This window comes from Bubalus kerabau, chromosome 1 (assembly GCF_029407905.1).
Source record: "Bubalus kerabau isolate K-KA32 ecotype Philippines breed swamp buffalo chromosome 1, PCC_UOA_SB_1v2, whole genome shotgun sequence".
NCBI classification, from domain to species: domain Eukaryota; kingdom Metazoa; phylum Chordata; class Mammalia; order Artiodactyla; family Bovidae; genus Bubalus; species Bubalus kerabau.
In genome coordinates, this window is record NC_073624.1 from 82,552,945 (window position 1) to 82,570,226 (window position 17,282).

Here is a 17,282-nt window from a genome sequence, read left to right on the forward strand (position 1 = left end):
GATTCTTATATCCTATTTCTACATATTCTTTGAAAATATGATTTCATGTGTTTTCAAATTGAAGAGCCTATTGTGTCTCAATTGAAGAAGTCAAGTCTGTTTGTAATGCCCTGGAATATTTGAAAATGTGTTATAGTGCCACCACCAGGTCCATCTGAGACATATTTTGCAGTGTTTTTAATAAATGATTAACATGCCAGAATTGAAAGAGACACGTGTACCCCAATGTTCATCGCAGCACTGTTTATAATAGCCAGGACATGGAAGCAACCTAGAGGTCCATCAGCAGATGAATGGATAAGAAAGCTGTGGTACATATACACAATGGAGTATTACTCAGCCATTAAAAAGAATACATTTGAATCAGTTCTAATGAGGTGGATGAAACTGGAGCCTATTATACAGAGTGAAGTAAGCCAGAAAGAAAAACACCAATACAGTATACTAACGCATATATATGGAATTTAGAAAGATGGTAATGATAACCCTGTATGTGAGACAGCAAAAGAGACACAGATGTATAGAACAGTCTTTTGGATTCTGTGGGAGAGGAAGAAGGTCGGATGATTTGGGAGAATGGCATTGAAACATGTATAATATCATATATGAAATGAATTGCCAGTCCAGGTTCGATGCAGGATACAGGATGCTTGGGGCTGGTGCACTGGGACGACCCAGAGGGATGGTACAGGGAGGGAGGTGGGAGGGGGGTTCAGGATGGGCAACACGTGTACACCCGCGGTGGATTCATGTTGATGTATGGCAAAACCAATACAATATTATAAAGTAATTAGCCTCCAATTAAAATAAATAAATTTATATTAAAAAAAAACATGCTTTCAAGTTTAATAATATGTAGATCCAAACAAGTCTGTCATTGCACTGACCTATGTACACATAAGCATTACTGTCGATCTGTGAACTTTTTAAGGGCAAGCAGACTATGCTTTCTTTTTGATTCTTTTATCTGCATGCTTGGTCACAGATGGAGCTACAAAGATGATGATGAGGCTTAAGTCAAAGAGCCCCTCACTAAAATGAAGCTATTTCAATGCCTTGAAACCAAAATAATCATGTGGTCAGAAGTTTTTACAGAATTTTATAAAAGCAAGATATTTTACTTAGACTGATGCATAATTTTGTAGCATAGTTTATTTATTTATTAGTATTTTTTTAAATTTGGCTGTGTTGCATCTTAGTTGCTACATGTGGGATCTTCCATGTGTAGTGCAGGATCTTTCATTGCAACTCATGGACTCTCTAGTTGTGGTGAGTGGACTCAGTAGTTATGACACATGGGCTTATTTTCTCCATGGCATGTGTGATCTTAGTTCCCTGACCAGGGATTGAACCTGTGTCCCCTGAATTGCAAGGTGGATTCTTAGACTTCCCTGACCACCAGGGAAGTCTCTGTAGCTTAGTTTATATTAGTAATTTTGTCTTATCTTTAAAGATAGCTCTCCAAATTTTAAAGATTTTGACATACAAAACCTAGCTTCTCTCTTATAAGGAACAATTATTTACATTTTCTTGAATGAATAAAGGAAAAAAGTGAAAACAGGGAAAGGGAATAAACAAGTTATTAATCAATATACTTTAACATTTAAAAATTTAGCTTTTCTGGCAAAAATTTTCCATAAATTACCAACAGGCAATACTAACATATAACTCTTGTACAATGTCTATGAATTTATAAAATTCTTATACAGATATGGTTGTAGTGATGATTTAGTTTCTAAGTCATGTCTAACTCTTGAGACCCTGTGGACTGTAGCCTGCCAGGCCCCTCTGTCCATGGGATTTTCCAGGCAAGAATCCTGGAATGGGTTGTCACTTCCTTTGCCCTGGGATCTTCCCTACCTAGGGTTTGAATCCGGGTTTCCTGCATTACAGAGGGATTCTTTTACTGCTGAGCTACTAGGGAAATTCTTATACAAATATATGTTTTACTAAATCTTTCTACCAGCGCTTCAGGTCAATTTAATCTTCAGGTAAAATAGTTGACATTGAAATGTTCACAACTCTGCTATTTGTAAAAAGATGTTACTATACTCAATTATTAAAAACTTAAACAAATGTCAATTCAGTTACTTGCTCATGTTTCTTACAATGTCAGTACTGGGAAGAAGCTGAAGCCCTGATACCGAATCTACTCTTTTCATTACAATATGATGTTTACAAATGTATTTAAATAAATTAAAACTTATTCTACAAACAAGAAATATAAAATAAAATAGAATTGATAATATTGTTGACTCCAAATGGTGATATTTTCCATTCCCTTTCTTTCCTTTTTCTTATCTTTCCTCTTCCTTCTCTTCTCTTTATGCAGGTGTTTAATATTATCCAACTGCCATAAAGTTAAAGATTTTTTTTGAAATTTGAACCTAAATTCTACTGAACACAAGATGAAAATGTGGTTGCTGTTCAGTCTCCTTGTAATAATATCTTTTAAAACTTGTCTATCAGGTAAGAAATATCCTGTCTATAACATATAACTTCCATAATTTATGTCAATGTAATTAATATTCTTTTCACTATATTGAACCTGGTGTATAACGTTCAGAATTAATATTTTCCTTTGCCATCTGGGTCAGGCAAGTAAATGCATATATATTAAGGCTGACACTTTTGTTCTTTTTTCTTTTTAGTTTCAATTAAAATTTCATAAGAGAAGTTAATCAATCTTATATAGTGATGTGCTGGTAAATGGTTAAAATCTGAATATGTGGGAGGGGAAAAATACCCCTGCTGCTGCATTTGTCAATCCTACAGAGTACATCGCCCTACTGTTGTCATTTTCAACCTGAAACCCTGTACGGTGGTGGGAGAAACGTTATGCAATAGCTCACCATTATATAGTATGTTCACTATAGCGGTAAAATCGACTTAGCCTCATCAGTATACATAAAAGTAAAACACAGTAAAATATTAGAAAATAATGGGTTTTAAGCTTTTGATACATTTGTCTATTTTTTATAAGTTAATATAATTTAATGTTTATTATTGGCTGGTCAATCTTTTGAAAACAGTTCAAAAATAATCTACAGTGTATTCAAGGACTTAAGAATAACAATGCAGTTTTAAGTATACCGTAGTTTTAGGATAAACAAACACTATATTTCTATTTTTCAAAGATAAGTGTGAAAGATTAAAAAATATTTCTAAAGGTACATTGTATTTTTATCTGAAGCAGTGTTTTCTAACAATATTTTATAATACCTCTGTCTCAATTACCTAAATTCAGCACTTGTTGAGTTGCTGTTAAGTTCAAGATATAGATGGATCTTATATTTTCATTTACGAACCTCCCTTGATTGCTTTAATAATGAACTTGATGGGCACACACATATAGAACTATTTGCATATATGCATATATATTATGTAATATAATAAAGAAAATTTGTGGTAAGGTTATTACTGCTGTCTACATTTATGAATAAAATAAAGCAAAGATATTCTTATTAGTACTGAAAATTCATGCCAATTCTTTAAAATTTTTGGTGCTGTAATTATAAAAATGCAAAGATAAGAAATAAATATTTCCAAAGACATGGTCATACTTCAGCCTTAATAGTGAAGAGCTGATAATCTAATTTCATTAACTAATATCTCATTTATTTGAGTAACATTTGAAATCAAAACAAAGAGCAGCTTTGGGATTAATATTTTTCTGGTTTTTGTCTTTTTTTTTTTCTTTTTAGAGTTTACATGGCACAGAAGGTATGGTCATGGAGGTAAGTTGATGAAAGGGTAACTTTTTAAATAGATTTCTTCAAATAAACCATATTTCATCCCTACATTAAGCTATTAAGTTTTTAAACTTATAGCAAGTGGTTACAATTAGAGCACTTGGGAATTTTGTAGATGTTTTTTCTGAGGTCTTCATGTAATTTATTTGATTACCAAAATAAATGAATAGATACATGACAAGCATATATCCAAGTGGAGGATTGTAGCAGATAGAATATATTCAATGCAACCTGTATTTTCCCTTCATGTTTTATAATAATCCTATAGTACTTAATTTTGCAGCAATATTTTTAATATTGTAAAATTCTAGCTTGTTTTGAAAGCCTTCTGCTTTGCTGCAAGAAGAAGAATTAAAGTTAATCAGCTTGGAACCTTAAGATTCAGTTTAATTAGAAATCCAGATAATGGAAAATTTATTGTTTATCCTTCATTAAATATAATTAGCTATCCTGATAGTTTAGATTATATTTCAACCACTGAATAGTAATTGCTAGAAATATAGACTGGAAAAAATTAGAGTAAGATCAGTCTGGACTTACATATTCAACCTGGTATTCACTATGTGATCTTGTGCAAATTATTCAATTTCTATGAGACTTATGTTTCCTACATGTAAAAATCACAGGATTCTTGTGAACACTAAAAACACAATGTAATGATAACTTACAGCACTGCTGCTCCTAAGTCGCTTCAGTCGTGTCCGACTCTGTGACCCCATAGACGGCAACCCACCAGGCTCCCCCTTCCCTGGGATTCTCCAGGCAAGAACACGGGAGTGGGTTGCCATTTCCTTCTCCAGTGCATGAAAGTGAAAAGTGAAAGTGAAGTCACTCAGTCGTGTCCGACTCTTCGCGACCCCATGGACTGCAGCCCACCAGGCTCCTCCGTCCATGGGATTTTCCAGGCAAGAGTACTGGAGTGGGGTGCCATTGCCTTTTCCAACTTACAGCACAGTGACCTACATAGTAAACAGATAAACATGGTAACACTGGTAATCATTGAAAGCCACAGCACAGTGGTAGGAGAACGAGTAATTAAAAGAATCACTGAGTAACCAGTGCCATTGCTTCCATGCCAAAGCAAGAGTTTCATGCCAGAGTGAGTCAGAATCTCCATCGATAGGGGATTTATAAAAAGGAAAGTCTCAGCAAGAAGCATATCAAAGCTATTTCTGTTTCTTCCTTGTGACTTAGCCTATATAGTGTGAGTATAGGCTATATAAAGATCAGTGACATATGCTCCTTGATTTCAAGAACCTTACATATAATAAGGAATAATAAAAGTAAGTGGGTAACAAATTCATAAGAAAAATATGATAGGCTCTTTAAAATAATTGAGGAATTAATAAATATTTAATGATGGAGCTAGTAGGCAAGGGAAACTGGAAGTATTTCAATTATTAGAAATGGAAATAATTCTTAGAGGAAGTAGAACAAATAAAGCACAGAAGTGGGTAAATATGGACTGTGTTAGGTCACTAATTCAAAGAACACTTGTTCTGAAGGATGTTAGTAGGACTTCATTGTCAAAAAATTTGAGAAAGGCTAGTTCATTAAACTTCAACAGTTTATTATTATGTGTGTTGTTTTTGTTCAGTCCCTCAGTTGTGTCTGATTCTTTGCAACCCCATGGACTGCAGTAATGGACTTATTAGTTTCCTAGGACTGCTATAGCTATAATAAAGCCACCAACTGGGTGGCTTAGAACAACAGAAATTTATTGTCTCACATTCTGAGACGAGATGTCCCAAAGAAAGGAGATATCAGAGTCAGGTTTCTGCTGAAACCTGTATGGGAAAGCTCTTTCCTTTCATCTCTCAGCTTCTTGTACCCCAAACACTGGGCTTCCTTTGTGGCTCAGATGGTAAAGAATTTGCCTACAATGCATGAGACCCAGATCAAGTAGACCCCTTGGAGAAGGGAATGGAAACCCACTCCAGTATACTTGTCTGGAGAACTCCATGGACAGAGAAGCCTGGCAGGCTACAGTCCATGGGGTCACAAACAGTCAGACACAACTGAGCGACTAACACACACACACACACACACATACATCCCAAACATTCCTTGGCTTATGGCAGCAAACACAGGCAAACACAGGTAGGTGTGAACAGATGCCCAGATTGTTATGCAAAACACAGTATCTAGAGTCTGAGGTTGCACCATAGGTCAAGGAAGTAGTTGTCATTAATAAATATGAAAGGCTCTTCTTAGGCAAATAAAATCATGCAAGGAAAACTTAGTCAACAATTCTGATAACCTGATCTTAATTTTCCTTCTAATAATTGGATTCCTGTACATTCTCAAGACCAACTTGTTATATTTTAGTTATGATATATTGCTGCACTGTTACCTATTACCCATGAGACTAAAGAAATGACGAACCAGAGTATTCAAAGCTTAGGCCCTAAATGTCCTTATTCTCTGGAGAAGGCGATGGCACCCCACTCCAGTACTCTTGCCTGGAAAATCCCATGGACGGAGGAGCCTGGTAGGCTGCAGTCCATGGGGTTGCGAAGAGTCGGACAGGACTGAGCGACTTCACTTTCACTTTTCACTTTCACGCATTGGAGAAGGAAATGGCAACCCACTCCAGTGTTCTTGCCTGGACAATCCCATGGACGGCGGAGCCTGGTGGGCTGTTATCTATGGGGTCGCGTAGAGTCGGACACGACTGAAGCGACTTAGCAGCAGCAGCAGCAGTCCTTATTCTCTTATCAGTGAGGAATGTTTGAAAATGGAGATAATAATAATGCTTTGAGCCAATTTAAATATTGTCTCATTTAGAGAGTTTACTGTATTTTAAGAGGGCTTACAACACTCCCCAGGCCATATCCACTGAATATTGTAAACACTGTAAAAATTCAAATATTAGACTCTGCTAAAATTTTGTTCTCATTGCTTTCTTCCTGAAACTCTCATTAAAACATGCTTATGTAAAATTATGTTTGAAAACTAACAGATTAAGATGACATATTACAGAATGAGAAATAGGATTTCTTTCACTGAATATAAAATGAATAAAAATAGCTCTCAAGCACAAATTGTAATTATACTTTCAATTTCCAGAGATAAAATAAGATAGCAAGGTTACAGTGGATCATCTCTACATACCAAGAGGTGAAGTATTTCATTTAAGATCATACACTAACTGACTACATTAACTGTGAGACTGAGAATGCTACTGAAAAAAGCAGCAGTTTTTGCCTTTCTGTTAATCTTCTTGATCAAATTTAAGAAATGAACTTGCTTCTGCAATAGATGAACACTATATGGTAGAAAATAAATTTTTATTGAGTAAATCAAAGAATGATTTGAAGTAATTTTTCAAGTAGCTTGAGAAGTTATCTATATAACTGTGTGCTCCTTTTTAAAAGACTATATCTGGCACAAAAAAAGAGCATATGTTTTAAAAACAACTTTATTTTAACATATTTTCCATTTGTTTCTGTACCCTTTAACCTCATAATACTTCCAAAGCATGATAATTTATCATCTAATTATTTCCATTGCCCTAGAAATAAAGCAAAGGATAACTTAATTTTTGTTAACAGAGATTATAATGCTTGTATTAATGGATCCTTTGCTGAACCTTGTGTTGTATTACCCCTGAAAGTTCTTTTTCCTTGATCTGAGTGCCCTAGCTCAACTAACAGAGCAATGAGCTTGGATAGTCTTCAAGCGGGTTACGAAGCTTACATTCAGAAGTTAACCCTGAGCATACCAAAGCAATTCGAAGCCAGTTATGAGTAATTTATCTCCCAAGAGCCCAAGTATGTCCTCAAAATAAAATGCATATTGTAATTGGTAAACCACCCAATGAAATACATTATTTTATTCAGGCTTGAAAATATTAGAAAAGCAAGAAATATTTATAAAATGTATAAATATATGCTAACATTTTATAAATAACATTTATAAAATAATACTAACTAGAAACACAAATGTGATATCAAGTGTGTCATAGTCTCCTTTTGTTCTTAAAATGGGCAAAAGGAAATATCTTAAATATAATATTTTGTCAAAATGGAAAAATTCAGTGTTTTATTGGAAATTAGTTTCATATTTTATCACTTAAATGATTCATTGTCTCTTCCTGTAAAGGACAAATGGAAATGGAGCACTTGGAAATATCTGCATATAATTTTGGAAAAGTACTTGTTGAGAATAAAATAGCATGGGGCACTGATAATATTCAGTTTGGCCTATAAACTTCAACCCAACTCACCCCCAAAGTGTTTTATCTTTACTTCAATCAGTAGGGGGATTGCCAATCAATAGATATAGTCTGATCATTATTAACATGTGACATTCCATTTTTTTCAATGGAAATTGCCATTGCTGATGTCTTTCCAGAAAGAAACATGCCTTATGATCATGATGAATAAACTATAAACATATGTTCAGTTTGCTAAAAGGTGATGAATTTTTATCTCAAAGTCACACATCTTAAAATCAAAAGATATCCTATCAAAAGAAACATTTAAAACTATGCATTTTATGAAGATGTGCAAGTGTGCAACTAACCTCGACCTCCACACAGATGTATGTTTATGTGCAGCTGTCTTTGTATTTCAAGGCACCATACAATACTTGAAATAATTAAGGCAATTAAGAATGAACAAAACTCAACTACTTCAAATGATAAAACTAGTTATTTTAAGAAAATTAATAAATTATTAATTAAATTGAGGATTCAGGATTGTTATAATCCCAATAAGGCTTCCCTGGTGGCTTAGATGGTGAAGAATTGACTTGCAATGCAGGAGATAATGACAGTACCAGAGGACTCTTTAGAAGCAGGTGCTAGACAGGCCAGGATTAGCTATTTCTACATGGGAAATACAATACTGTTGAATCTTTAGTTAATGCAACTGTGCACCTATTGAGATGAGTTCAAATTTTTTTAAATTGTATGTGATTACAATTATTAAATGAAGTACATATTTAATTCAGTTCAGTTCAGTTCAGTCATTCAGTCGTGTCCGACTCTTTGTGACCCCATGAATTGCAGCACGCCAGGCCTCCCTGTCCATCACCAACTCCCGGAATTCACTTAAACTCACATCCATTGAGTAGGTGATGCCATCCAGCCATCTCATCCTCTGTCATCCCCTTCTCCTCCTGCCCCCAATCCCTCCCAGCATCAGAGTCTTTTCCAATGAGTCAGCTCTTCGAATGAGGTGGCCAGAGTACTGGAGTTTCAGCTTTAGCATCATTCCTTCCAAAGAACACCCAAGGCTGATCTCCTTTAGAATGGACCGGTTGGATCTCCTTGCAGTCCAAGGGACTCTCAAGAGTCTTCTCCAACACCACAGTTCAAAAGCATCAATTCTTTGGCGCTCAGCTTTCTTCACAGTCTAACTCTCACATCCATACATGAATTAGTGGAAAGTTTTTCCAATTTGCTGCTTATTCCAAAATTCTCCAATGTATGTTGAAATGGACCTAAGGAAAATCTCTAATCTTGAAGACCTAAAATTCTATTAACAGTGTCTTTCACAGAACAGAACTTTTAAACATGAATAAAGTCCAGCTTATCATTTTTTTTTTCTTTTGTGGATCATGCTTTTGAAATTATGTCTCAAAATTCTTCACCATATGCAAGGTCTGAATCAAGTTATTGACTGAATTAAGGACACATCGGAGAAGGCAATGGCACCCCACTCCAGTACTCTTGCCTGGAAAATCCCATGGATGGAGGAGCCTGGTAGACTGCAGTCTGTGGGGTCTCTAGGAGTCAGACACGACTGTGTAACTTTCAAGTAGACAACCTGAGCGACTTCACTTTCACTTTTCACTTTCATGCATTGGAGAAGGAAATGGCAAGCCACTCCAGTGTTCTTGCCTGGAGAATCCCAGGGATGGGGCAGCCTGGTGGGCTGCTGTCTCTGGGGTCGCACAGAGTCGGACGTGACTGAAGCGACTTAGCAGTAGCAGCAAGGACAACCAAAACCTCTAGTTCATTAAACTGTAGCCTCACAGAAGACCATTTAAAATTCCTATGTTAACTCTAATGTAACAAGTGGAAACTCAAGATCTATCCAGTGTAGATAAGTTGACTTCTGTTTAAGTTTTATAATTGCACCAAACATTCATTCCTCTTTAAATTTGATGATCTTTTCTGTTGATGATAGTAATACCATAATCATCAAGCTTGTATATAAATACAATGTATTTAGAAGATATTCATGAGCTTAAACTCCCCTAAAATGTATTTATTTTAATATTCTGAATAATTGGTATGTTTAAATTTTTGTAAATTGCTCAGAATTGTTACACTATTCATTATTCATCAAGGGTTAAAGTGAGAATAGTATTCATCTTACCTTCAAGAAGAGAATCAAAATATATTAATAAAATTGAACTTCACTGCTCATCTTTTTAAGCATTTTTGTGTGAATTGGGAAGAAACAGCAGAAGCTCCAAAGCAGCAGGGTTACTAAATTGCTGCAGTTAGTAAAGCTGGGCAACTGACAGAGATTCAAAGAAGAGTTCATGAGATTGTTTAAGTGGGAAAAGAAAGGAAAGTGAAAGTGAAGTTGCTCAGTCGTGTCCGACTCTTTGCGACCCCATGGAAGGTAACTACCAGCCTCCACAGTCCATGGGATTTTCCAGGCAAGAATACTGAACTGGGCTGCCATTTCCTTCTCCAGAGGATCTTCCCAACCCAGGGATCGAACCCGGGTCTCTTGCACTGGAGACAGACTATTTACCGCCTGAGCCACTAGTATCATAGATGTGTGCTTAGTCGCTGTTGTGTCAAACTCTTTGCAACCCCATGGACTGTAGCCCACCAGGCTCCTCTATCCATGGAGACTCTCCGGGCAAGAATACTGGAGTGCGTTGCCATGCCTTACTCCAGGAGATCTTCCCAACCCAGGGATCAAACCCAGGTCTCCCGCATTGTGGGTGGATTCTTTACTATCTGACCCACCAGAGAAGCCCAAAAACACTGGAGTGGGTAGCCTTCTGCAGGGGAACTTACCAACCCAGGAATCGAACTTGGGTTTCCTGCATTGCAGGCAGATTCTTTACCAGCTGAGCTACCCAGGAAGCCCTTTTTATCATAGATAATTCCAAGGCTATTTCTTTCTGAAATCAAAAAAAAAGTCTAGAACCTACATACAAATAAAGGTCTTGTTATCAAGGATTTGAGATTCATTACATGTTTCCCTGTCATGCTATTTCTTCCTAAAGGCCAGAAAACGCTGGGCATCATCAGGTAATTACTAGAAGCAAAGCAGAAAACATTATAGTATTTCTAGTTTTTAGTCTCAAGTATATGGAAATGAACAGCTTAGAGCAGGACTTCAAAAATCATTAGCAAATGACTTCTGTGAACACCTTGCATTCATCATCTTACTTATGGTTGCAGTAGGCCTATGGAGTCCTTACGGCACAGGCCCCAATTCCCTTTTTTTTTTTTTTTTTTTTTTAGTGTAAATAGCATATGGAACGAATGACTTGTATAAAACAACAGCTAGGAAACCAGTGTTGAGCTAAATCCCATTTCCTCTAGTTCCTCCAGTTCTGATTCAGTGATTTATCTGTGATCTGAAATAGGATGATGCTATATAATGTAACTGAGATCCATAAATTCTTGAATGGCATTTTCAGCAAATTCCAACTAAAAATGAGGCTTCTCCCTTTGAAATATTTCAGGTCAGTTTAGAAAAATTAATACTGGGAAAATTAATACTCTTCATACTGGGAGAAACTAACTGAGGTTTTTGATTAATCATCTGTGTACACAAAAATGTGTATTGACATGATGCTTGTGGCACCAGAATTAGAAGAATGAATAAAATTTGGCTTCTGAAACTTTTGGAATTAGTCTAAACGGTGAGATATATAAGACATGTAAATTAAATTTTGAAAAAATTGGCAAATTCATGAGAATGTGGGTTGCCTCAATGTAATTCTCACAGTAGTCAAATGAGGTAGGTTTTAATATTATCTCCATCTTATAAGGGGGGATATCAAGGCTTGGAGATATTAAATAATTTTTCCAAAAGCACTGATAAACTTCACTAAGGCAAGATTTAAAAGATGTAATTAAACTGCTTGTTAGGAGAAACTAGAAGAAAGTTCTTATCCTCAAGTTTAATGTTAGAATAGCCAATTTTTCAGTATGACATTTGCCTTACACTCGCTCTTAAAAAGATAAATTGAAAGAGTGAACCATAGCTTTTGATTAAGCAGAGACCTACAATGATCCCATGTAAGAATATTCCTTCTTTCTAGCCATATATATAAGTATGAAGTCATTTCGAGCATCTGGCTCTTCACTGGGCTCTATAAAAAATGTTCCAAACTGATGACATGTGAGTGATTCTCTTCCTCATCCTGCTGTGAGGTGTCACACCTCCTCTCCAGAGAGGATATGCTGTCAGGAACAACTGCTTCAACACTGGTATTTTTGTGGTAGATTTTAAACCAGCTGGCCAGATCCCATATCCATTTACTGATAACTCATGGATTGTTCAGTAATTTACAGATTGTTCTAGATGCTACCAGTTTTGGTCACATGTTTAAAGAGAAAAACAAAACAAGAACTGACCCAAGAAAAGAACCCATTTCCTCAGAACTTCTAGAAATATATTCATTCTATTGTTCAAAAATTGTTAAACAATTATTATGTTCCACACTGCTAGACAGCTATGGAGGAGAGTGCAGTATAGAAATTACGGTATCTGCAATCTAGTAAACCTTTCCCCAGGCATCTGCAATCTGGTAAAACCATAAATTGCATCAAGAATCACAGCAGCTGTGTTAAGTGCCATAGCCTGCCAGGGAGTTATGAGAACGTGGACCCATTAAAACTAGGAGGGGTTTGAGAGTTGGCTTCCCGAAGGAGCTAACTTTATGATTGCCATTAAGGATTGTACAAATTTTGATGGGAGGAGAGAAATGAGATGGTGGTTCCAGAAAGAAGAAAATCTCAGGGGCATGAAAGCATGACTTGTTTGAGAAGCACTAATTAGTTAAGCATGGCAACACAGAGTGGTTTTCAGAAGATGATTGAGAGATAAGTAGAAAAGAATTTTGAATAAACCTAAACATTTTCCTCAGGATCCTAGAGGCAAACATCTTTGGTTCAAATGACACTGGAGACCCCATGTTTCTGACCTTTCTTTCAAAAAAACCTTTTTAAATGTACTCAAATTTTCTTTGATTTCTAAAATAAAGAAATATAAAATAATTTTATTTTTCTTATAGTTTCTGAGGAAGACAAAGGATTTGGACCAATTTTTGAAGAACAACCAATCAATACCATTTATCCAGAGGAGTCACCGGAAGGAAAAGTTTCACTAAACTGTAGGGCACGAGCCAGCCCTTTCCCAGTTTACAAGTAACGTACCTCACTGCTCTTTTCAGAATGAAGTGTTGGACTAAGATTACAGATCAGCATCTATGATCCTATATCTATAGAGAAAGCTATGGCCTAAAGCTTTCTACAAAATCTAGGGTCATTATAAAAAATATTGTCATACAGCTAATTTTTTAAAAGTTGTTTAATATTGAAATAGTTTTCTTAAACATATGCATATAATTCACTTCTTATTTCCTGCACAGAGAATGCCAGTACCATTTCACATTATCACTTAAAAATCGGCTAATGGAGATCATGCTATTAAATAAGAAAATGGTTACATGAAAAATTTAAATATATTTAAAATATATGCACTTGAGGATAAACTGTTTTTGTATTTATTGGCCTGCTGCTGCTAAGTCATTTCAGTCTTGTCCAACTCTGTGTGACCCCATAGACGGCAGCCCACCAGGATCCTCGGTCCCTGGGATTCTCCAGGCAAGAATACTGGAGTGGGTTGCCATTTCCTTCTCCATATATTGGCCTAGATAACTCATATTTACAGATGACAGATAATAGTCTATATTAACCACATTTAAAGAGCATATTACATAGATAATTCTAGAAAACACCATTTTTCAGTAGTCTCAGATCTATATGCCAGACAACAAAACAAATTCCTTAAATGACTCTATCTATCAGACAATCTATATATCTCTTCATGTTTTTTTCTGGAGTACCTATTAACACTATCAAAAATAAATTTATGAAAAGTAGCAGTCAGTTTTCTTGCTTCAGGGTGTTCAGAAAAATATACTAACAGTTTCTAGTCTGATATAAGGAATAAGATTTTAAAATTAACCAAATGCCAATGGATTTTGGTTCCATGAAGACAAAGCAAGTGATTGACAGGAAAATTGGGGCTCTCGTGTGTTCATATCACCTGAGTTAATTGAAGGTTGTCATTCAACAAAGTTGATTTTAGTAGTAGATTTTTCTTTTCGTGGATAGAAAAACAACTTCTCATTGCTATTAAAAATTTATTATCATGAAGAATACACATTCCTTTCATTTCATTATACTTGAACTCATTTCCTAGTGCCTCTAACTATAATTGCAAATTTTTTCTTAAAATAAAATATAAATTTATATGCAAAATCACCATCTTGGAGTGTAATATAAGTGGATATTTTATAAATTATATAAATAACATATTTGTTCTGAAAATATCTGATGGGCTAGATTTATTTTTACCCTTAAGTCATTCATCATGGGAGTTTACATACATAACCTTGGACTTGGCATAGTATAACTAATGACAGGCTCTAGAGAAGTACAGAATTTTATAGGAAAGGAAGCTGTGACCTATATAAGTAAATTGACTTGCTCCAGACCTAGTACATCACAGCTCTAAGACTGAAACACAAGTATTATGACTTTCAAGGAAACATATAATTTTTTTTCAGTATTCATCTATCTAGACAGGTTGATAGTATTTGAAAAGCTATTTCAGTGATGGTTATTCTGTGATTCTCTTTCCTTGACGTTCATACATGTGGAACTTAAGCAAATCAGCCTCCAGGCTCCCATGAAGAATAAAAGAACAGAAAGAGGTTGTTCTCAGATAGTGTTCTAAGAATGCGGGCTTCTCTTTGCTGCCCCACTGCCACCATAGAGACTGTAAGAAGCAAAGTTTTACATCACTAAAATTGTGTACATATTAATACCCCCTTACATCTGCCTCCCTCAAGTCCCATTTAGTTTTCTTATCACAATTTAAAAAATAACAATAAAAAGCAAAACTTTGCTTGGCAAATATATCACCAACTTCCTCCCACAGACTACATAATCATTTAAGTCCCCAGGGCAAGTATGCCCTTATTATCTATACAGTAATATAGAAAACTGATAGGAAGAAGTAGATGTTTAATAGTTGTGAAGATGGTCTGCATTTGACAGCAAAGTAAGAAAAAATTATTCAGCTCATGATGTAGCTTGTCTGACAAAAGAACACTTGCCATGATGAAAATTTACTTAATATTCAAGGAAAGCCATACTAACCTTGGTAATCATGCAATTTGTCATTAACATAGTACTTTGATATTTATGGTATGTTCTGTGATAATTTGTTATTCATGGCAACATCATGAAAGATAAAACAGGGAACTTTTTTACTTACCAGTCTTGAGACTTTCACTATCTTGCCCTGTCTCCCACAATAACAAGAACTCAAATAAAAATTGTATTTAAGGCTGTGTGAAAGGGATTATAACAATGGTGAATATTCCGAAAAATTAAATAGACGAGTGAACTTACCTAATCACAGCAAGATTTAATCATTATATCACATCAGGACAGAATCAGACCCACTGGGAAGAAGTTAAAACAAGAAATAAAAATTTGGAGTGAATATAATGGGGAGGAATGTATATTGATATCTTATATTTTGATATAACTAGTGCCTCACAAGGGAAACCACTGCCTTGGCAAATGCTAAGTGACTCGACATTGGATGGTTCAGGCAGGGACAATATTGCCATCAGCTAGGATGAAGGGGATGATTTATTCATAGGGCTGATATTTGGTAGGTTTTGAAAAGCAAAGCATGGTTTCCTGTGTTTGCTTTTAAATTACTTCCCACGCTGTAAAAATTAAAACTAAAAATGTTCTAGTAGTTTGATTTATTAAAAATATTATAAAATTATTAGGCCTTTCTAGCAAGATGCTAACCCTAATCAGAATTCTGCAGCCAGGACATGAGTGATGGGGCCACAGCCCACTGGTTGACATAGCTCTTGTCTTAAAACACTGCAGAAGACATGAAACCTTAACCCTAAAAGAGAATGATTATAAAATTATGCAGGTGGTCAGCTTAATTGAAAACTATTTTATATATGCAATCCTCTCATCATCTCACCATGAAAGTTTCCTGATTCTAGTTAGTTTAGATTCTAGATTCCTGTTTCTAGTTAGTTTATTCTCCGTCACCATCAATATACCTGCAATAATGTATCTGTGGCCTGGAACCAAGACCCAATTGACTTTAGCCATTTTCAAATGGTGTGATCGACCTCTAGTGGTCAGAATATGACATTAAATGAGTAAAACCCTGATTTCTATTGGTGTTTTATTCAAAATGAAATTTTATTCAAAAATGACTTTGATATTGATATCTTATATTTTGATATCTTACATCTTATACTTTTATATCTTGTATTCATATCTTATATTTTACTTCTAATATAGTAATATTTTAAATATTTATATAACATTTATTTATTCATGAATCTAACCACTGCATAAATGGTTATTATTTGTGATCCATGTATATCTGCTAAGAAACCATTTATGTAGCAAAATTCAATGAAATATTTGTCCTTTGGAATGCCTCATGCTAAAAAAGGAAATATCTCATATACTTGAACATTTACCTTTCTGTGCCTGAACTAAATTATAAATCATGAGCCCAGGACATGGAATTATAGAATATGAAGAAATACCACTCTGAGTCAACTACTTAATCACCTTCTTTCATGTGGAGCTGTACTCATATTATTTTAGAACAATGTTATCCCAGTATACTGATTTCAGTCCTCTTGACATTTGATATGGCATTTACTTATTTTTTCATAGATGGAGAATGAATAATGGGGATATTGATCTAACAAGTGATCGGTACAGTATGGTAGGAGGAAACCTTGTTATCAACAATCCGGACAAACAGAAAGATGCTGGAATATATTACTGTTTAGCATCAAATAACTATGGGATGGTCAGAAGCACTGAAGCAACCCTGAGTTTTGGATGTAAGTAATTGTGACTTTAAAATGGGTATGTGCATTTAGGTGAAGAAAATTTTATACATTATCAGAAGAATTAAGCAAAAAAGGGGAAATCGAGGAGAAAGAAAAGTGAGAGAAAGACTTATAGATGAGGTGGGTTTTATAAGATTAGTGGGCCTTAATTGTGTGGAGAAGAAAAACAATTCCAAGAGAGCAAAGTGTTATGAGGAGTATTATGAATGTACTTAAAGTAATGAAAGATGATAACACTGGAAAATAAACTAAGGTCATGTTCAGAAAGATCTTGAATAAGTTTCTAAAAATTACTCTCAATGGAAATGCTAAGCTTTGGATTCTCACTGGGGATGATATTGTTCCCAAGATAGTGAAAATCAGTTCTTGGAGGCAGGGAACCATCTTATATATTACAAC

General features: G+C 35.3%; 1 protein-coding gene across 1 annotated transcript in view; it reads left to right on the forward strand.

The window, feature by feature from the left end:
- Positions 1-2,345: 2,345 nt before the first annotated feature.
- The window catches only part of CNTN1 (contactin 1), a 184,452-nt gene continuing 169,515 nt past the window's right edge, over positions 2,346-17,282 (forward strand). The window contains exons 1-4 of the mRNA XM_055566313.1: positions 2,346-2,469; positions 3,705-3,737; positions 12,975-13,107; positions 16,702-16,874. Coding sequence (XP_055422288.1) covers positions 2,409-2,469; positions 3,705-3,737; positions 12,975-13,107; positions 16,702-16,874 — 400 coding nt within the window. The 5' untranslated portion in view covers positions 2,346-2,408. The remainder of the gene's footprint in view (positions 2,470-3,704; positions 3,738-12,974; positions 13,108-16,701; positions 16,875-17,282) is intronic.